The sequence below is a fragment of the Equus asinus genome, chromosome X (genome assembly GCF_041296235.1).
Source record: "Equus asinus isolate D_3611 breed Donkey chromosome X, EquAss-T2T_v2, whole genome shotgun sequence".
In the NCBI taxonomy this organism is placed as follows: domain Eukaryota; kingdom Metazoa; phylum Chordata; class Mammalia; order Perissodactyla; family Equidae; genus Equus; species Equus asinus.
This window is the reverse complement of record NC_091820.1, coordinates 15,225,001-15,246,897: the sequence shown is the minus strand read 5'-3', so window position 1 is coordinate 15,246,897 and position 21,897 is coordinate 15,225,001. Positions and strand designations below refer to the sequence as shown.

Below are 21,897 nucleotides of genomic sequence, written 5' to 3'. Positions count from 1 at the left end.
CTCATAAAATATCTGCCAGCCTTGACCCAGCATTCCGGTTTGTTGGAAGTAGCACATTAAAATGATAATTACTACATAGACTACCAGCTCAGAGAAACCAGGGTTTGAACCCCAGCTCCACCATTGCTGGCTGTGTGTCTTTGGGCATGCCACTTAACCCCTCTGAGCCTCAGCTTCCTCAGCCATAAAGCCGACCTCATAGGGCTGCTGTCAGGATTTACAAAGATGCTGTGTATAAAGTGCCCCTCACAAGGAGGGACCCACCAGTGGTACCTGTAATCCTAGGAATTGTCACTTCAACGTTGGCTGCTCTTTCTCTGACCTCGGAAATGGGAATGTCAGGGGTATTGTGGCTGGGCCCAGTTTGCTGCTGGGGCTGGAATGCCATGATATGAAGTAGCTAACAATGGTGAAAAGTCTACCTAAAATAGGTGAGAATTCACAATGGGTGAGATTTCAGCCAGAATTTGGAAAGAAAATATGACATAAATATTTGGCCTGCTGAAAATGTGAAAAATGGAGTCTGAGTCCGGCAAAGCCTGCTGACGTAGAAAAGTCTTACCTCTTGCTCTGAGTTAAGGGATCACTGAGAAGTTCATTTAGATGACTGCATATTATTCATACTGTAAAGTGAATATTTTCATCATGATTTGTTTAGTATGCATTTTGATATGGTGCTTTATTGTATGTATGAGTTGAGATGAAAAACTTGAATTGCTGTTCTCTAAATTTGATTGCTTTTGCTGTAGAGATTCTCAATTTACCCTAAATTCTGGCGGTGTTTTTGTTTTATAGTCAGTTAAGGTGGTTTCCCTTTGCTCTGCTTTTCTGGGCTGTGGCAGGAGTCACAGGGCAGGCATTGCCCTCATTTTTAGCTCCAGATTGTCACTTTGTGTAGCTTTCTAGAAAATGAGTCAGACACCTTTAGTGGTACCTATGAGCCCTCCGCAGTTCCTGAAATAATGTGCAAAGAACCAAACTATTTGTGTGTGCCTCTGGAAACTAGGATGAAATGTGGCAACCCGAATGGTTTGTTTTTTAGTTTATTTATAAAGAATTCTTGTGGATTTGGGAACATTTCCACTTGTGTGGAACACACCTGTGTTTAGCTTTTATTTCTAGTCATTCAAAAATAGCTCCTTCATCTGTGTTCCTGCCGCCCCCATCCCTGCCTTCCTGATTTGTGCTCAGAGCATGTTTGAAAGGGTTCAGAAGCCTCTGGGTCTGGTTTCCAACCAGAGAAGCTCCCGAGAGAAGGGCTGAGCGCAGCCTGGTGGGGTCAAGCCAAGGCTCAGCTGTGACGGTGGCCGCCCTTGAAGGATGTTCCTTGCCAGGCCGGTGCCGCTTGGGGCAGAGTGAGCCCAGCTTTGGAGAGGGACGATGTTCCTGCCCTTGGCCAACAGCCTCCTGGCCTCAGAATGATGGCCCTTCCCTCCCAGCCCCCTCACCCGGGAGGAAGGGCTTCCCATGTGACCTCTTTGTAAACAAGGATCTTTAGGTATTTCTTATAAAAAAGGCTCCCCTGAGTAGCTGTGTCTTTGACCCTTAACAAAGCAGACATAACCCCCTGTTTCTTCATGGGTATAAGCGTATTTGACAGCATCGAGGTAAACACTAAGAAAGATCGTATTATTGACTAAAATCGTGGAGCAGTAGAGATGGAGTGAAGGGGAAAGAGACAGTATAAGCCAGCGCTGATGTTTGGGGAAGGAATCCAATGGATGCTCCCTAAAGAAAGAGGGAACACAGAGGATTAGCTAAAGGTAGGAGTATAAGGTGACCACACCAAAAATATAAACTAGGAGTTTCACCTTTTCCTAAGGATGTATCAAACCAAGGACCCCAGGTATTTGGAGCTAGACCTGCTGAGAGGTCAGAGTTAGGACCGAATACCAACTAACCCCCAGCCTCCTGCATCTTGACCTCAACGGGTTTTCCTCCCTCCTTTCCTAGACAACAGTTGAGCATTTAACTTAATAGTTGTTCAATCTACCAGCATGAGCAGCTTCCCAGTGCAGGACCCTTCTGGGCCACTGGCAGCAAGAGCCCAAGACTTCGTATCATCTTCCTCTTCCCTCACGAGTCTCTCTGGAGTTCAACCTCACAGCAGCCCTGGGAGAGTTAGGTGGGACCATGGGTGATCTGTCCAGATTACAAGGAGAAACTAAGGCCCAGAGCACAGAAGCAACTTTCCCAAGGGAGTCACAGCAAGTCAGTGGCAAAGCCAGGGCAGAGGCATCTCCTGACCCTGAACTTGGGGGCTAGGCAGGGCGGTACTGCCCAAGTTTCCTGGGGGGCAGTCAGATGCTTGTGGCAGGTAGGGCTCAGTCACTCCCAAAGGTGACTTGTCTACTCAATGAGTAATCCTTGTTGCTGGATATCTAGTGCCTGTGGGATTTTCTTTCTAAATTAATGATGTTACCATTATTTTATCAGGAAAACGATATTACCACACCATTACCCCATCCCCTAGCATTTTGGTGTCCGTGTTTCTGATCTTTAAGGTCAGGATCATCCAAGTCTTTCTAATTCCATTGTCACCTCTACAGAAATGAAATGATGGTTAGTGCAGAGGAAACGATGAGCTTGGCTCAGGGCTAATGTTGGTTCTTCTTGTGCCCAAAGCCCTCTTTGTCCTCTTCTTTCCTCCACTTTCCTCCCATGCCCAGCATATTTTGTCCTCCTCTTTTCTTCTGGGCCTGGGTGCCACTTAGTTGTCTGCTTTTACTATGAGAAAGCAAAAAGGAAGAAAGGCAGGAGGCCTGAGCTCCTTCCTAAGTCGTTCCATGATTATATGTTCTTTCGTTTGTTCTAATGTTTATTTTCCCTTCCTGCCTCCCTCCCATTAATTCATTAATTGAAACATTTATTCATGAGAAAAATGTTTTCAGACTACCTTGCTTCATGCCCCACAGGAAGTAAGGATGTTTCCTCAAAGAGAAGTGGTTTTAGGAATCTCAGGAAAGGTTCTCAACTTGGTATAAGAAAGCCGATCAGCTAAATAGATTGCTGGCCTTGACCCTTTCTCTCTGAACTCCTGAAGCTTTTAGCAGAGCTAAAATGCTAGGATTAAATGTGGTCTCAAGGGTGAGGAGTAAATTAGCAGGTGTCACCCTGAAAATGATGACATAGTGACAGACCCATTAGAAGGACATGTTTTATGAGTGAATGAAGAAGTTAAGCATAGGTCTGGGATCATCTGGGTTTACACACATTTGAAAAATGTCAGTGTTCAGCAAATGAGTCATTTATGTCATTGGATGCGTTTCCTGCAGTAGTCTGTCCTGTTAGACTGCATACGTTCTTACTGGAGACAGAAGTCACAATATATCTCCTCCTCAGAGCATTAGAAATCCCCAGGAATCCAGTTTGCTGCTGTTTTCTCTTCCTCTTTAAAGGAACCGGGACCCTGGGGTGGGTGAGAAGATTCCTCACGCCGTGAGTGCATGTGGTCAAAACTCTTCCTCGCTGAGCTTGTTCACCATCACAAGCACAGTTTTCAATTAGGTGAGGATGGTAAGCATAGGACTTGAGGTGGAGAAAATTTCTCTTTCGTTTACCAGTAGACAGTCAAAACAATGCCACCCCAAAATTTTGATGGTGGTGATTGCAGATTTTTCGTAGACAGATGAATTTGCAGTTGATGTAAATTCCCACCTTTATGTGCCTCCACAAATTATATAAAACTGTCCAAAGGGATCCTGTGTTCGTTCAACCTAATTGTCATCTCTCTCCAGCCTGCTGTGCTTTAGTGTCAGGACATTAGTAATCCTTGCAACACCATCTTGGGATACTTTTCTCCTGCAGTACACTGAAAAATCTACAGATGTCTTAAAGAGTTAGAGAAGCTCTTTCTGTTTTCTATTTCCAACCTTACTGTTTGTATTACTCCAAGAGGGCTGTTGTGAGGATTAAATGAGATGTTGTGGCTGCAAGTGCTTTAGAAACATAAAAGTTAAATTATAGTTAGTGCTATGATAAGTTATTATAGGAAGGAGAAAAGACAAACACCCAGTGACTGGAAGTTCTTTCTTGGTATATCGAACTATCCTGAAATTAAGGTCAGTACTTGCCCTGAAATTCCCTTTTATTATTTATTTTAACTTTTCTTAATAAAAAGTAATTTATTATAGTTGTATAGCCCCTGTCTTATTAAGGTATCTCAAAGCTCTTTACATTCACATTTCCATTTTATTAAAATATACTTTTCTGCAATGCAAAGTAGCATGGGATGCACATTTAAGTAATACTTTAAAATTACATATATCATACTTACTCTTGGAGAAGAAAGATAAATACAAAGAAAAGTTGAAATCACCTGTGACCTTACCACCTTCAGTTACCTCCCTTAATGAGCTATGTTCTTCAAGACTTTTTACACACACACACAATTGCAGTTAAAAATAAAAATAAGGTCATATCATGCATACTACTTTGTAACCCTCTTCGTCCAGAATATATCATGCCTCTCTTTGGCAACATGATTAAATGGTTCCTTAGTGTCCTAATATATAGAGTATGACATTTCTCTTATATTTAGCTTGTTTCTGGTTTTTCCTATTTTAGACCATGTTTAGGCATGTAGTCATCACTTTGTAAATCTTGTGCATGTAATTATTTCTGCCACTTTCTACTACTTGTATAACCTTGGGCAGGTTGCTTAATCTCTCTGTGCCTTAGTTTCCACATCTGTGAAATGGAATAATAGTATCTACCTCCTGGTGGTGTAAAAATTGAGTGAGTTAAAGTAGGTAAAGCACTTAGAATGCCTGGCTCATAGTAAATGCTGTATAAATGTTAGCAGTTGTTATTATTTCCTGATGATAAATTGCTAAATGTAATGCTACCTCAGTGCCTTTTAAAGGCATTTAAGTGATGTTCTGGAAGATTGTGCCAATTTAGTCTCCCCACAGGAGTGTATGAGAATGTTTCCTTATCCTTGTCATCCCTGGTTATTATCATTCTTTCTAATCTCTGCTCATCTGATAGGTGTTTGCATTTTTAAAAATGATTACTCAAGTTGAAAATTTTATTTTCCAATTGATTTTTATAAAAATGCTTTATATTCATCACATTAACCTGTCATCTTTCCCATTACAAATGTTTTTTTCTTAGTTTATGACTCATAGAGATATTTAAGAAAAATGTCGTTAAAAATAAATACCTTTTAGACTTAAATTTTCCCCATTTTATAGTTAACTATATAGTGCGGTAAAATTCATCCTTTTAAGAATAGTTTCACTTAAGGCTTTTATATTTTAGTCCTAGTTGGAAAGGGTAGCCGGCTATTAAATGCATTCCTGTTCTGCTTTCCTCAGGGCTTTCAGAGGTTCTATTTAAAGCTTCTATCCTTACGGTACTTTTTTTTTGTAGCAACACAGAGAGAGCCCCTGAGGTTCTGCATGGCTGTATGTAAGAATCCTCATATCCTAGACCAGAGCTGGGCAAACTTTTTTGTAAAGGGCCAGAGAGTAAATATTTTAGGCTTTATGGGCCAATACAGTCTCTGTTGCAACTATGTGAAAGAATCGTAGATGTAAATGAACAGGCGTGGCTGAGTTCCAATAAAACTTTATTGATGGAAACAAATTTGAAATTCATGTAATTTTCACGTTCCTTGAAATATTCTTTTGATTCCTTTTATTTTATATTTTTAATTATTTTATTGAGGTCATATTGGCTTATAACATTGTGTAAATTTCAGGTGTACATTATCATATTTCAGTTTCTGTATGGACTGCATCCTGTTCACCACCAATAGTCTAGTTTTTATCCGTCACCATGTGTATATGCCCCTTTCCACCTCCCCCCACCCCCTTCCTCTCTGATGACCACTAATCTGTTCTCCTTATCTGTGTGTTTGTTTGTTTATCTTCCACATATGAGTGAAACCATTTAAAAATGTAAAGCTATTCTTAGCTTGTAGGCTGTACAGAAATAGCTAGCAGGTCAGATATGGCCCGTGGGCTATAGTTTGCTGGCCCCTGAAATAGAATGTCTAGAGACAGACCTATACAAATACAACCAATTAATTTTCAACAAAGGTGCAAAGAAAATTTAATAAAGAAAGGATAATCTTTTCAAGAAGAGATTGGTGCAGTTGGACATCCATAAAAAAAATGAACTCTAACCTAAATCTAACACATTATGCAAAAAATTAACTCAAAATGAACCATAGATCTGCATGTAAAATATAAAGCATAAAAAGTTACTTCTGAAAACATAGGAGAAAAAAGTTGTTAGACATGACCCAAAAGCACAATCCATGAAAGAAAATACTGCTAAGTTGGACTTTGGCAAAATTAAAAACTTTTACTCTGTAAAGATACTGTGAAGACAATGTTGTTGGTTGGTCAGTTTTTCTTACGAGGCCGTCTGAGCCCAGTGTTTAGTAAATAATTGCCTGATAGGTAATTGCATGAATTTTAACGGCCTTGGTTTTGTTCTGCATCTTGAGACTATTCTTCGTTATACAAGACCACGAATCTCCCATATTGGACCCTTCCCTACCCCTCCCCCCTATACCCCAATGCCCCTTCTCCCCCAGGGTGGTGAACAAATGTGCCACACTCCACCACTCAGGCCTGGACTCAGCTGAACAGCCTGAGGGCCAGAATTTGACCTGAGAATTGCATTTTTCCCTCACTGCACAAAGCCTAGAAGCTACTTTTGCTGAGTATAGAGAAAATGACCCCAAGCAAATTTTTATGCAAAGGAATGAGTTTTCCTAATAGAAAAGTTTGAAAGAAATGTAGATTTGTCTCATGAAGAATGAAGATAGAAGGTGGGAAATTAGGAATTTACCAATAGCTGCTGTAGCTGGCTTGGGTGTTCTTGACCTTCATAATGAGCATGGCTATGCCCTTCCCTTCTTATTCCTTCCCGGTGCTTATCCATGAAATGAAGATACTCCCCCACCCTCATCCTTCTAGCCTTCTTTGTGTCTCCTAGAGGTGGTGCAGGAGCCAAGAAAATCTCTTAAAACATAAAGAAAGATACTTTATAAATGTCAGTGTCTTTGTCAATGAGGCAAAATGATTTTTTATTGTATCTACTATCCTTTTAGTAGAAGAAAAGTGTGTATTTGGATGCAGAATCAATCCAGTTCTCTAAACATAAATGAAAATGAAAACTCAACTGTAGGATGCACATCCTTGAGAGGTAAATAGTGCCATTAGCCATGTACTTTGGAGGAGCTGAAGGTGCCATTAGAAACAGCTTTTAAAACTTAGCATTAAGTGGTCATCTCAATGTAAATGACCTAACAAGTAGAAAATGAGAAGTTTCTGTGAAAACGTATTGTTACGTAACTTCACATACTTGACAAAAAAAATATAAAAGTGCTACCTTAACAATTTGCATCTTGCGTGTGACTCGTTCACGTGCCAGATTACAAATACACCAGAAAGGCCCACTCTGGGAACATCTCCTTTTCACATGATTTTTGAAGTAGATTTATGGGGGTAAAAATTCTTTCATTTAGCTGTTAGAAAAAGAGGCTAAAAGCACATATATTTCCTGAGACTTAAGATTATATAAACTACAAATGAAATAATGAAATCAGCAAACAGTTCTCTTATATTTGTTGTATACAAACTATACAGCCATGTCCCTCAGCTCTGGGGGGTGCCCAACGTGAATGGTGACCCTGGAGTTGGGCCAATATGGCAGCGTCTATTTGGGTGCTATTTTCTGAAGAGGCTCCAGATAGAAGCGTCTTTTTCTAAGAGAGAAACAGGCTGTGAGCACTGAGGCCTTTGGGGCTTCTGCTCTGGGTTGTCTCCTATTAAAATCCCCTCGGGCCTTCCTGATGCCTGCCTGCCTGCCTTTCATAATGCCTGTGGAAGCTCTGTTCTCTTTCTGGGGACTAGGATTTGAGTTCAGCTTTTTTCTCATTTCTTAGTGACATCTGGACTTAGAGGTTACGTCTGTAGCATTTCCTAACCCATGTGCTATGAGTGGATTATAGGAGTGTAGGCTAGTGATCCCCTCAGCTCTCCAGGGTGGATGGGAAGGGCCTTAGGTGGTTGGAACCCCCCTCTGGATTGATGGCCTCCAACATCGTTTGGCCTCCAGCAGTATGTCATCCAAATATTATCATTTTATATGTGCACCATTATCTGAAAAAGGTTGAGTGGCACTAACTTACTGCATGTATTTAACTTTTCCATCTAAAGACGTTTAACACTCACTCTACTTTTCCTTAAGGAATGCTCCACCTTCCTTGTTAGAGAAAGCTGCATATGACTAGCAAAGGAAACTCCAGGATAATTAAAAAACCCTTGTATATATCTTATTTCAGAAATTCTTTCTCTAGGACTTCTTATGGGAATTAGACCTTGAAATAGCTCAGACTTTTAAAGATAGAACTTAAAGTTCTATTATATCTAGAATAAAATAACTTCACTCTAATTAAAGAAACCATCTTTCTAAGCGAGACTGTAGCTTCTGGTTGCGGCCATGATGGAGTAAAGAGTATTAGACTTACTCTCCTGCCACAGACAATTTTAAAATTGGACAAAATACATGACCCAGCTGTTTTTAGGCGTTAGACAATACGTCGCGCAGGTATGTGGTCCTTGAGAGAAGGGAAGCACAAAGTGAGTTCCACATCAACCCTGGCTCTTTGCCTGGGGGCACTTTCTAAATTGCAGCGTGGGACAGTGGAACCCAAACAGAGCAGAAGATTCACTGGACAGAAGATTCATTGGAAACAGAGATTGTAATTCAGGGCTGCCGAGGTAGCTGGGATTTTCAGGGCAAGGAATTGCAGAGGAGTGAGCTGTGCAAAGAAAGAGCTCCAGAAGTCTGTATATAGGGGTCCCTTGAGCTTTTGGCCAAATACTAAGCTATTAAGTGCATCATTAGGGCAGGACTCCACCAGGCCTGGCAGAAAATAAGTATAGAGAGTGCGTGGGCTGTGAGCTGAGTGAATCACCAGCGATGGGAGATGTCGGAGTTCTGGCCAAGCAGAGTAGGAAAACTCTGCTGAACACACATGGCATCAAATTGAGAACACCAAAAAGGCAGCCATAGGAATAGTACTACCCCCCTGGACCCAACCTAATAAAACCTAAAACCAAGGCTTGATAGGTCAAGCTGATCTGCAAGTAATTTGCCCACCATGACAAAACTCAACTGTCTTGCAAGGAAGACAACAAAATCCAGTCTCTCAACAATGTAGCTTGCACAGTTGTTGGGAACATACAATCACAAATTGCTATATGTATGAAGAAGCAGGAAAATGTGAGGTATGGTATGGGTAGCTTATGAAAGACATGGAGAGGGCACATTTCTGAATATAGTTTTCAGGCGTCAGTGTGTGCTTCCATTAATACTGGCATGACCAAAAGGAAACTTGATTACTGCTTTTTGTGTGTTGCTCATTCCGGGTGCAGACATGGCACCACTTGGTATGCCATGCTGTGGTAGGCGTCCCACACAGAAAGTAGAGGAAGATGGGCATGGATGTTAGCTCAGGGCCAGTCTTCCTCAGTGAAAAGAGGAGGATGGCGGCAGTTAGCTCAGGGGTAATCTTCCTCAAAAAAAAAAAAAAAGTATAGCAAAGCCTGTAAGTTATTGCCCAATAAAAAGTCAGGATTTTTTACAAATAGGTGAACTCTTTGAGGTCATGATGTCCCAGTGTCAGAAAGCCATGAATGACTGCCTAAGCCTCAGTGAGCCCAGGATGTTGACTTTTTTGAAATGTGACATTTTCTTGAGTGAGCTTGTCCCTGGGACTGTCTCCTCGGCTTCCCTCATTAATTGTGGTCTGCCAGGCATTTCTTCTGACACTGAAATAGACCATGGTTCTGTTTTTTGCCCTGTTACCTCATAAACTGTGATGTCGATAAGCCTGCGTTAGTAACTAACTTATGGGGATGCTGGAAATTCTGAGCAGAAATCCCAGCCATGCAGAATAATTGCATCTCTTGGGGAGGTGTTAACAAGCAGAGGCAGAGCTGAGTGCTCCTGCTCTCCAGCTTCTATGGAGCTTTCTCTCAACAGCCCCCCAAAGCTCCGTGTAGAAAGCGTTCACTAGTAAATATTAAATAGTGCTTTTTGTACTGCTGGTAGGATGCTGAGGGGGTGAGACTCCCTCAGGGTACTCCAAGGCTCACTCAGCAGCCACACCAAAATTGTACAACACTCACCTTTGCCTCAAATGATGACTTCCATCAGAGAAGGTCGTGGAAAACAGCCATGCTGGCTAACTTCTGGGAAATGGTACTAGGGAGCGTGGGGACAGCGGACCACCAGGAGGATTGACCGAGCAGAATGCTCTTCTTTTTCATTTGGATCAGCTGGTGAACCCATTTTCATCTTTTCATTTTTTGCTTTAGCATGTCTATTTCTAATCTATAAGTTCCAATCTAAACTCAAATAGGGCACTTATAGTGTCTGAGAAAATGTGGCCTACATTTTAGAAGTACTTTTTAAGTTGCTACCACAATTATGAACAAATAACAAATTCAGGACAGACAACAGGTAAGCCTGACCATATAGATGAATCTTTCTTGTGTAGCTAATCTATACCTGCCTCTTCCTCCTTCAATCTGACCTCATTTCTAATGTTTGAAAATTGAGAGACATAGATCAATTGGCTGGGGGAAGATTGGGCCGTCCATCAATTCGTCCATTCAGCCAACATTTATTCAGAACTGATATTTACCAGGCACTGTGCTAGGTATTTGGTGGATACAGAGTTTGTGTAAAGATAAAATCCCTTGTCTTCAAGGAGCTTACCATTTTGAGAACCTTGCTACTCAAAGTGTGGGCCATGGACCAGCAGAACCTGTTAGACATACTGGATCTCAGACCTGCCCCAGACCTATTGAATCCAAATTGGCATTTTTACAAGATCCCCAAGTGGATAGTATACACATTAAAGTTTGAGAAGCATTGGTCCAAATCATTGATTCTCGACCTGCACATTGGAAGGACCTAGGGACCTTTGAAAAGAACTGATTCTTTTGGTCCCACCCCCCAGAAATTGTGATTTAATTGGTGTGGGGTGTAGCCCAGGCATTGGGATTTTAAAAAATTCCCCAGGGGATTCTAAATGTGCAGCCAGCTTTGAGAAACACTGATCTAATATGTTGCTTTGCACTCTTGACAAAATGGAGCCCAGGATGATATTGTGGCTCATTCTTTTAAGAAATTTACAAGACAGGTGGCAAGTTTGTCTTTTCTAAATACTTGAAGTGCCTAGAGTAGAGGCAGACACGCCAGAGCTCACTGGGGGCTCCCTGCCAACAGGTTGTATGTCAGGGAGCGGCCTTTAGCTGGTCTCTGGTGCCAGAGCTGTGAAAAGAGGTGGAGCGCTTCAGCCATGTTCCCTCGCGTCTCTCTGGCAGTATGGAGCGGACTGAGGCATGATATTGAGGTCTGGGCAAGGCCTCCCTGCTCAGACACACGCTGGGGCCTTGGCATCTCTCTCCTTGGCCCTCCTCCAAGTGTGTGAGCTGCTGCCAGGGGCTTTCACCTGAGGGTGGTGCTGAGTCACGTGACAAATGCATGCGAGCTTAATTAAGAAGCTTTCCCAGCCACAGTGTCCCTCATGGTCTCTGGGACCGGTCCATAGAATCACAGTAATGACAGTAACAACCACCAGCAGTTGTGTCGCTCTTTATACCTCGCGAAGATTTTCCTGTGTATCAAGGGACTGAGACCTGGGGTTTTTATCACTAGTGACCACTGATGTATCAGGCGGCCCAAGTTTGCTCCCTTCTCTCTAGGAGGTGTCTTGGGTGTCTCTGAACTCTCTCCCTCTGACCCTTCTCTCTGAGATACTTAGATGACCCGAGAGAGTACAGAACATAGAGGGTGGAGTACAGCACACCTAAGGTTTTGTTTATTCATTCCTTAAAAGGAAAAACATTTGTATTTTAGAAGGAAAAATATCATATTTTACTGTAATATATACCTGGTGAAGAAGCATAGAGAAACCATTTGGGCCATTTTAAGGACTTGATCATGGAAGAGTGAGCATTCTATGTGAGAAATAGAATTCTTTCCATTCCCTTGGCCCTTGATGAGGGTCCCGGTCTGCTTTCCTTTGCTTTCATGCCAATAGAGTTTATGTCTAATCATCATTGTTCCAGAAACCTTCATCTACATGTTTATCTTTTACTCTTTCCCACCGCAAACTCCCACCTCATTCAGAGGCCATCCCCTCACCTGCCTAAAGTCACCCTAAAATCTTCCAGTATTGTGGCCATACTGCCTCTCTCCTTCCCCCACCTTTTGCCATCCTCTCTGGGGACATGCACTCCACCCTGATGACATTCTAGCCTCACAAGTCATTGATAACCTGTCCCTCCATTCGGTCCCTGTCACTCATGGGTGCCATCTTGCCTCACATCACTGTTCAGTAGACATTGGTTGGCAGCCTCCTGGAAGCTAAGCACTACCTTCACTCGAAGTGCCAATTCTTGAATATTCTCTTCTGTGACCCCAGCTTCCTACTCTCCCTCTTCTCTTTCTTCATGCTTGGTGATCCTGCCCTTAACCTTTCTCATCACCTTGCTTCTTGCTTTCATTCTCTCCTTCCAGGCTGCCCAATGTCTCTTGGTCCAACTTGTTTTTAAATCTAGGCTAGCACTCCTGCTAGTGTCTCTGTGCCATATTGATTCACTGTGTCTGCCTCTCCCACAAGGCTCTGAGCTTGGGAGCCCCAGAAAGACATGATGATCTTTTTTCTCCTGAATTCCTCTCCTACCCTACATGTTTTAGGTCCTCGGTAAATAAATTGAATTCACTGCTCTTTTACGCTTCTGGAATCACACAGCCCTCATACGAATAATTCTCTCCTCATCTCTGCCATCAAAAGGCTGGTTCTTTTGTCTGGTTTGTCAGAGGACTTACTTTCACTTCTCTTTTTGCTGTCAAAATTGTTCCTGTTTCCCTTAAATTAGCTTCTATCGCTAGGGGAGAAAAACAGCCTCGGTTCTCTGAAAATCTCCAACCCACTCCAGGCATCTTGATCCTGCGGCTGTTTTCTGTCCTGCAACGAGCTTCTTTTTTCACTTTTCTTAGTATTCTAAGTCACAGTGGCAGTTTTCTTTTTGGAATGTGCTTCTCTCATCCACGAGCCTTGTCTTTGTTCTTGTACCAATCAGGACAGTTAGACATATTGTGTTCTGCTTTCCCTCTCTTACCTTGAGCGATGCAGTGATTGGCACTGTTAATCATTTCTTAAGAAAGAGAGTATAGAGGAGCCATCCAAGCCATTCCCCACTGATGGGGATATAGTAAATATAATTTCATAAGCACTGTTTTCCCCTGTAGGCCGGCAGGAGTTCTAAAGTTATTCTGGATGTGCTTTTGCTTATCAAAATTTTCTTTGTTGGTTTTTCTCACCTATGAAGCAAAAGATTTCATTACATTGGTTCTTGGGTTACTGCTTGCGTAAGGCTAAGGTGAAACATGGATTTGCACCATTTAGAAAGTTCGAAAGAAAGCCTTTTAAAAGAAATGTAGCACTTAACAATATTTGAGTGCCTTTTGTGGACGTAATTCTGTATCATATGATCTGAAATAAATGTGGAGGGAAGTCCAGTCCTCACATAAACAAACCTTTCACACATGAAAAAGATTTAAGATTATTTGAAAAGCTGTTAATGATTCTCTCTTCTTTGGCACCAGAGCTCTTGGTTGATACTTGTTATCAAAAAAGACCTTGTGTAATATTGTCTGTCTTGCACATAAGTCTCTAAGCTCCCGGGAGTTAGGGATCATGTTCTTTGCATGTTTAATGTTTGGTGCCTTATAGAAGGAACTTAAGTATATTTTGCATTCAGTAGATATTTGTTGAATTGAATATCATGAAGTGCAAATTAACACAGTTGTGAGTGTTAGAGAAAAGATGAAGCATTCATTATAGTCACCTTCCTAATGGTGAGTTTCAAGTTGGGTTTTGAAGATGGGAAGGACCTGTTCAGAAAAAGATGAGGAAAAAAATGTGCCAGGCATTTCCTCAGATGCAAAGCCTTCTGGATCGAAAGACTTAATTTCTCAGGATCAGGAGTAAAGAAATTCCACCCACTACTCCTTCATAAGTTTTTCTGCTATCATTGATGACATAACATCTCAGAGTCAGAAGCCATAAAATTCTGCCACCACCATCCCTGTTTGTGAATCCCTTCTTTGGGGACTGATGCTAGATTCTTTAGGGGATGGTATGACGTGAGCAGGACCAGAATATTTACCTGGGCATCTCATCATTTTCCAAGAAGGATAAACATTCTCTCATGTTATAAGTCTTTTGAACCTTGTTTTGTTCTGGGTAAATCTGAATTTGATGCTTCAAGTGTGTTTGTTTTTGATGTTGGTTGGGACTAAGGACCCATTTCCAAAACCCACGTTCTCTTCTAAAGCGTTGGTTTTATCCTTGTAACAGATACCACTGGGCGAAGGGAAGGTGGTGATCATTTACCTCTCACCCGACGTGGGCCCTATGTAAATTTATATAGAATCATCACAAGTTAACGTAGATAGAGGCTATCTTGTCCTGCAGTAACCCGAATGTTGGACTGCAAGAGATCACAGAGCTGGGGTTAGAAAGAGTCTTCACTGATTCCACAAATATTTGCTATATTGGGCATTGTGCAATGGGCTGGGTTATAACGATGAAAACGTCAGATGTGTTCCTCACCTTGCTGGAATGTGTGATCTAGCAAGGCACAAGTGAGTCACATAAGCTATGACCCTCCAGGGGCCTCTACAGCCAGGCCCGAGGCCAGCTGCCCATCTGCTACCTGAGCTCTCCTGGCCCCTTCCCCAATCCCACTGGTGCTGTGGAGGCCCATGAGTGTTTCTCCATGGGCCCTAAGCGTGATCCCCTCACTTTCTTCAGCATTTCCTGCTCAGATGTAACTTTAAAAGTCCTCTGTGTTACTGGCATTTTTTGGGAAGCCTTCACTCATTTTGGGCTTTCACTGGGAAGTTGTTGATCATAGTCTGAGAAATTGAGTTTTTACTCAAGGATGTGTACTTGACAGTGGTGCGTATATTGTACGTACGCTGGGCAAGAAGAAATGCCCAAGCAAGGAAGTTTATGGTAGGCCAGGTGAGTCTTGGATTGGTGTGGAGAAGTGGAATTGGACCCAGAGAGCAAATGCAAGATGTATTACAAAACTAGAGCAAATCAGAGTTCCAACCAATTGAGTTTGGGGAAAAATAGGAGTGGCTTTATGGCTGAGGTTGAGTGCCCAGGAGACCCATGAGGCTATCGGGCTCAGGATGGAAGCTTGGCAAAGGCTGAGCTCTCTCTCTCCCTCCCTAGCACCTGGCACAAAGTAGGCACTCAATTAACGTTTGACGAGTCAATAAACAGAATAAGGATTATTCAGGGGGAAGCAGGTTTGATCTGAAAGAATGAATAGATTTAGTCATTCATTTAGTGAGCAAACATTGGGTTCTTGAGATGGAGGAAGGGCTTTTCATGATGACAACTGTGCCCCATCAACATCGAAAGGAGAAGGTAAAGGAGAGCAGTGCATTAATGAGCTTGCGTAAAGTGTGACTTTTCTTATGCTTGGCTGACTGTCGCAAAGCCCTTTTTAATTTTGACAAGCTTTGTGACAGGCTAATCAAAGAGATCATTTGTGCATGTGCTATCTTCTAAACCACGTTTGCAGTTAATGATATAATTTTATTTCAATAAAATTAAAACGAGTAAAATACATATCCTCCCATCTTTAAAGGAAAAAAAAAAAAGATCTTATTGGTTCAGGGAATCTAAAGGCAGCACTGGCTGTTGAGCCCCACCCAGCAGCAATATCACACTTAAGTTTTTGTTCTCCATCTGACTTTGGGGTTTGTGCTGACTTAGTCTTAGTAACCATTGTCGCATTGATAGTGGCCTCAAGGAATGGGCCTCCGTTCTCTCTGAAAGGGGTGTCAGACCTCTCTTTCTGGGGAGGGTGCTTGCCCCATTTCTCATTCTCCGCTCTCCTGTTTCCTAGGACTGCATCGACGTAGGCTGGTGGGAAGGAGAGCTCAACGGCAGACGAGGAGTGTTCCCTGATAACTTCGTGAAGTTACTTCCACCCGACTTTGAAAAAGAGGGCAATGTAAGTCTTCGTGGCTTCAATCTCAGTGCTCCACACACTGTCAGAATTGTGGCTTCCATGAGGGGACTTGGGATGCGGGTGGGGAAGTTTCACGTAATGTTGAAGAGCACTGGCATTTTAGTCTGACGGACCCATGTTCTGAGCCCTTGGCTGCCCTCTACCCAGTGTGACTGTGAACAACTCCATTAACTCTACAAGCCTTGGTTTCCTCAGCTGTCAGCCGGCGAGAGTGATCCTTATTCTAGGTTGTTACGTGAATAAACAAGATAATGTGTATAAAGCACTTGGTGCAGTACCTAGAACATTTAAGCACCCAACTAAATGGCAAGAACCCTTGGGTTCTCCATTTGGTAAGTGGATTGCCTGTGTCCTGCACAGCACATCCTTGGGGGTGGTGAAGTGGCCAATATTGTGGAAGTGGCTGGAAAGCACATTCTGAAGCTGAGGACACAGAGCAAGACCTGCTAATCTTCCTACGGTGTATATGTGTGTCTGTGTATACATATATGGACGTGTATACATACACGTCCATATATGCATATATACACACACCTCTGATCTGTGCTTTCTCTTTCTTTGTGGGATCCCATTTTACGATGCCATTGTTTAAATGAGCCAATCCATCTTTATTCACCTCACTCCAGGTGAATTATTTTTCTGATGATGATGTAACACAAAATGTTGAAAAGTTAGAAGCATTTTACATTATAAGGGGACAGTGACTTGGCCTTTTCCATCCTGTTCTGCACCTCAGAGCTCTTTGCTCAGGCTTTCGCATCATTTCTGCCTGCCTTTCCCAGCCTGGGCCCTCTTCATGCCCATGGGCGCTCTGTTACTGGCCCATGAACTTCACCTTGACCCATCACCATTCTCATGGAGCTGAGTTTCAGGAAGGATAGCTACAATACTAGTGGATTGGTTGCCAAGGATACTAAACAGCATTGATGGTGTATGCACTGCTTAGATGAATGGATATAATTATTCAAGAAGGTAGGTAGTGTTGGCACCCACCAAGATTATACCCTATAGATCATTAGATTGGTTTGAAGCCTAAGGCCACACCTTTTAGGCTTTTTGATGGCTTACTTTCTTGTATTGTTTAGCTGAAAGATATTCTGTTCCTCACCTCTTATTTTCTCTTGGAATCGAGTTTGGGGTTCAGAGAATCTGGATTCTGCTTCTTAGTGTTTTCCAGATCCTTGATACTTACTTCTGGTCCATGGGCCACACTTTATCAGCATGACCTGCAGCTTATTAGAAATGCTCAGACCCCCTGATGCATCAGAACCTGCATTTTAACAAGATCCTCAGGTGATCTGTTTACACGTTACAGTTTGGGAAGCACTGGTCTAGAAGCAAGTATCTGTCTAAGTAATGACAACCTCATCTGCCAGTTCCCAACCATATTTTAGGAGGGAGAAATTCACAGAACAAAGAGGAGCTTACCATTCAATAAAGAAATTTTCCACCAAGCAAAATCACTTGAGCCATTTTTACTGATGAGGATCACGGTAGTGGCTTACCAGTTGACAGAATCCATCTCTGAGAGAAGCAGATGCTAACACTTAGTAATGACCAGATAGTAAATGTTTTTAAACAATAGGACGCAGGAATCAGTTTGGCAAACGCTTATCGAGTGTAGTGGTTGTGGCTCGAGGCTGCAGCACCTGGTAGACCGGGCTTGAATCCTGGCCCTGCACTTACTTGTTCTGTTCAAGGTCAATTCACTGAATACCTCGAAGCCTCAGTATTCTCATCTATAAAATTGCAAGAGTAATGGTACCTGCCTTGTTGACCTGTTGAAGAAATTAACTGAGATGATGCATCTGATTTCCTTAGCACAGCACCTGGTACTTGGTAAAAGCCCCATACGTGTTAACTATTCTGGTCTTTGTAATTACTATTACCACAAGGGTGGGAAGGCTCCAGCTAAAGCTGTGCAGTAATGATGGAAGTCTGACTCTGCTTATTTTTGCTTTGACTGGTCAAATCAACACAGAGTTATCTTGGTGTTTTGGTGAGCTTCCTTGGGAATACAAGTACCTCTAAAAACTTTGATGAATAGCCTTTAAAAAGATTTCTAGTGCTTTATAAAATATACTGGTAGAGACCAGCAAGAACAGAATGGCATAATTTTCATGTTACTTCTCATATTTTTTCAGGATCTACTACCTGACAATTATGTTTCATGTTGATTCATTTATTTGCTCTGTATTTGTTGGGTCCGTTCTCTGGGCTGGCCACTCTGCTGGTTGATGGGAAGTAGAGAGTACATATGGTTGTTGCCCTCATGGGCTTAGAGTTGAGCAGTGCATCTGGTGTTCGGGGCCATAGAGACCTGCCAGACCTTTCCGAAAGGACACTGAGGGTGGGCCTCTCCCAGGGAATGAAAGCGAGGAGGCCATCCAGACTGCCCGTTTCACCTTCCCACTGATTTTTGTGAGCCTGGTAAAAGGTGTTCAGATCCTGAAGCATTTGGATGCCAAACCCTTCATGGTGACTCCTCTCCCTTTGACCAAGGAGTCTTAGCAAGCACACTGTCCTATTAGACGTTTGTCACCTTCTTGGTTCTAGCTGAAGTTGTATGACCTTGAAGTCTAAGGTAAATTCTGGATAATTCTTTTAACAAATGGGTAAAGCCTGTGGTTGCCTACATTTTGGCACCCTGTCTGCTAGTTTCTAGCATATTTTAGTGGGGCAATAAATTCACTCAGGTGAGAGAGACTCCATGGCATACTTTTCTAGAAGCTCTGCTCTGTTACATAATGTGTTAAGGAAGGACTTCCACTGAGACAGTGAAGTTGTCAGTGATGAGTAGACTCATCTTGGCTTGCTCACTGAGGCATGCACGCACGCTCTTTGGGGCCCCATGGGCATCTCTCCAACTCCAGACAACAACTACTATGTTTTTGATAGGTCTTTTAACCTTGTCCCTAAGAAGCAGAAAACTCAATTTTAGGGAAACAATAGTCATATCTGTCAGACAAGGTAATACCTACAGCTGAGATGTGATTGTATAATATGACATTTAGCTTTTAGAAAATTCAAAGTATTACATCCTTTTCATCCTCTCTGGCCTATAAAACCAGCCAACCAGCTTTGCATCAGTTATTATACCAGCCTTTATTGCTGCACCCAGAGTGGTGGTGAGTTGGTGATAACCTGACTGGAGATGGGGCTTTCGATTGCTGAGTTGACTGTGTAAAGACGATTAGAACCATTAACACAAATACACTATGTGAATGACAGAGTCTGAAACATTATGCTACCACTGGTTTCAGCAGATGCCATCTTGTCTTGCCAGTGGCTGGGGTTGCAATCATTCACCCAGAAAAGAGGCTGATCTGTGACGATTAGGGTAGACAGCAGCAAAGATCACTTAGTCAACAGCAGACTTCTTGAATCAGGAGGCATCGCTGAAGCCATTCTGACGAGGCTGGCGTATTTTCTGCTGGGGTGTGCATTCAGGTGATTACCAAAGGGCCTTTTGGAATTCCTGGAGGTCTTTCTTTCAGGAAGTGCTCAGCAGATTCTCTGTCACCAGGGTGACAAATGCTTTGGGGCTTTTTCACAAGATATTCCCTGAGAGCACCCGTTGATCTCTTGGTGCATATTTTAGAGCAATTATGTAAGCTATTTATGAGAGAACCTAGATTCAATGGCTGTCTGTTTATTTTGAGCCTTGACTATAAAATTAAATATCACAAAGGAAAGATGAAATATTCTGAGAGCTCTGATGAAGCAATGTGCACGCTCTGTCATCATTACTGAAGGAAAACAGGGAACTTGGACTCTCAAGAACCGCAGGAACAGCTTTTCACTGTCATTAAAAAAACAGACTAGGTATTCTGAAAGATAATGTTTCTGAAAGATAGTGTTTAAAGATTTAAAGTCTCAGGCGCAAGTTCTTTTAAGAGAAACTGTTCAAATCACCAGAAGAAAGTGCTACTATTCTAATATGCATTGCTTTGGAGGGCTCTTCCGAGTTCGTGCCATGTCAAGAATGGGGCGTTGCTAAGCTTCCCATAGATGTTTCCTTAGTGAATGCTCTACACTGAAGGGTCCGCCTCTCAGCCTCAGGGACGCAGAAACCTGCCCTCAAAGATTTCTAAAGATGCCTGTGACTGTGATGCAGTCTCACTTTTGCCAACTCACAGAGACTTACACCAGGAGCAGACTGCCAGCTTACTAATTGCAACCAGAACTGAAATGTCAGCCCATCTGGAACGTATGGGTCTGCCTGCCCTGGGCATTTGCTCCCTGTGGGCCTGATTCCTCAGAAGCCAGATTCTATAGGAAACCACGTTTCTTTGGTGCTTTCTGGGAGAGCAAGGAGTGAAAACAAGAAGAGGAGCTAGTTGTTTTCACAAAGGGTCTTGCAAGTGTAGCTCGAGGTCCCCTCACGCATCAGAGGGAAAGATGTGCCAAGGGAACTGTGTGTTGAATTCAGCTAAGCCCAGATGATGCTTGCAAGAGCACTGCACCTTTGGCCTCAGCAACTGTCCATTTTCATGGCTTACCAGACCCTTCCTGTTCATCGTCAATCTCCAGACTCATCGTGGTACAATTAAGTATGTTTCCCTTGTTCTTGATTACAATTGAGTGCCAACCTTAAGATCATTCTAGATCACTCAGCAGGAGTTTTGTAGGTTCCAAACTTTAACATGAAAGGAAGTCTCCTGCTGGATTCCCATAATGGCTAATCCACTGTAGGTGAATTTTGCTGGTTTAACTATGACTACCTTCTCTTCACCAAGATCTTAGGAGACCCCTTACCTTAACTCTCATCATCTGACAACCCAGTTTATAAAACTGTCCTCAGCTGAAATTTTCTTTGTTCCTAGTCATCTCCTTCAGCCCTTTGAGAATCACTATTCTTTCTAATTTGTAAAGATGCCCAATGAATTATTTCTCCATTTTTGATCTTCCAAAAAGAAACAAATATGTGCTTCTAAAACAACATTATAAAAAAATCCACCTATGACATTATTTGTACGTACATTTAGTTTTCTGGGTAATTTCACATGCAGAGATGGGGGTTGTCAAGGTGTTAATGTCTCCAAGTATACTGGCCTAATGAGGAGCCCCCACTGAGCTTCCCTGAGGTGGCCTGGATGGTGCTCCTTCTCCCTTCTCTGTTGGTACTTGCCGCCTGTACTCTCCCAGTTGAGTACCTCATCCAATATATCCTTGCTGAAGTGATTCTCTCTCATTTCTCTGTCTGAACTGTGATCTCTTTGAAGGCAAAGCCCATGTCCCAAGTTTCTCCTTCATGGGGCCTAACAGCATGCATCTTGTCAGTCCAGGCTGCTATAACAGAATACCATAGACTGGGTGGCTTATAAACAACAGAAATTTATTTCTCACAGTCTGGAAGCTGGGAAGTCCCAGATCAAGGCACTGGCAGGTTTGGTCAGATTTGAGGGCCTACTTGCTGGTTCATAGATGGCTGACTTCTTGCTGTGTCCTTATATGGTGGAAGAGGTGAGGGAGCTCTCTCGGGTCTCTTTTTTAAGGGCACTCATCCGAGAGCTCCACCCTCATGTCCTAATAGTCCCCAAAGGTCCTACCTCCAAACACCATCACATTGGGTAAGGTTTCAACATATGAATTTTGGGTCCATTCAATGGACATTCAGTCCATAGCAGCATGCTTGGTACGTGGTTTGCACTCAGGAATCCCTTGTCCTTTGGTAACAAGGTGTATCTTGCCTTCCTTCTGTCCCTCCTGGCCTACTTGCTGCTCTCTCCTGTACAAGTATGAAAGAGGAGGAAGAGTAGAGATTGGGGCAGGGAGAAGCCAGGCCCCTTGTCAGATTCCT

The 21,897-nt window shown here is 42.6% G+C and overlaps 1 protein-coding gene across 7 annotated transcripts in view; it reads left to right on the top strand.

The window, feature by feature from the left end:
* SH3KBP1 (SH3 domain containing kinase binding protein 1) overlaps window positions 1–21,897 on the top strand; it is a 314,407-nt gene that overhangs the window by 230,757 nt on the left and 61,753 nt on the right. For all 7 annotated transcript variants that reach the window (XM_070502189.1, XM_070502186.1, XM_070502192.1 and 4 more), the window contains one exon: window positions 15,969–16,076. In XM_070502189.1, coding sequence (XP_070358290.1) covers window positions 15,969–16,076 — 108 coding nt within the window. The remainder of the gene's footprint in view (window positions 1–15,968; window positions 16,077–21,897) is intronic.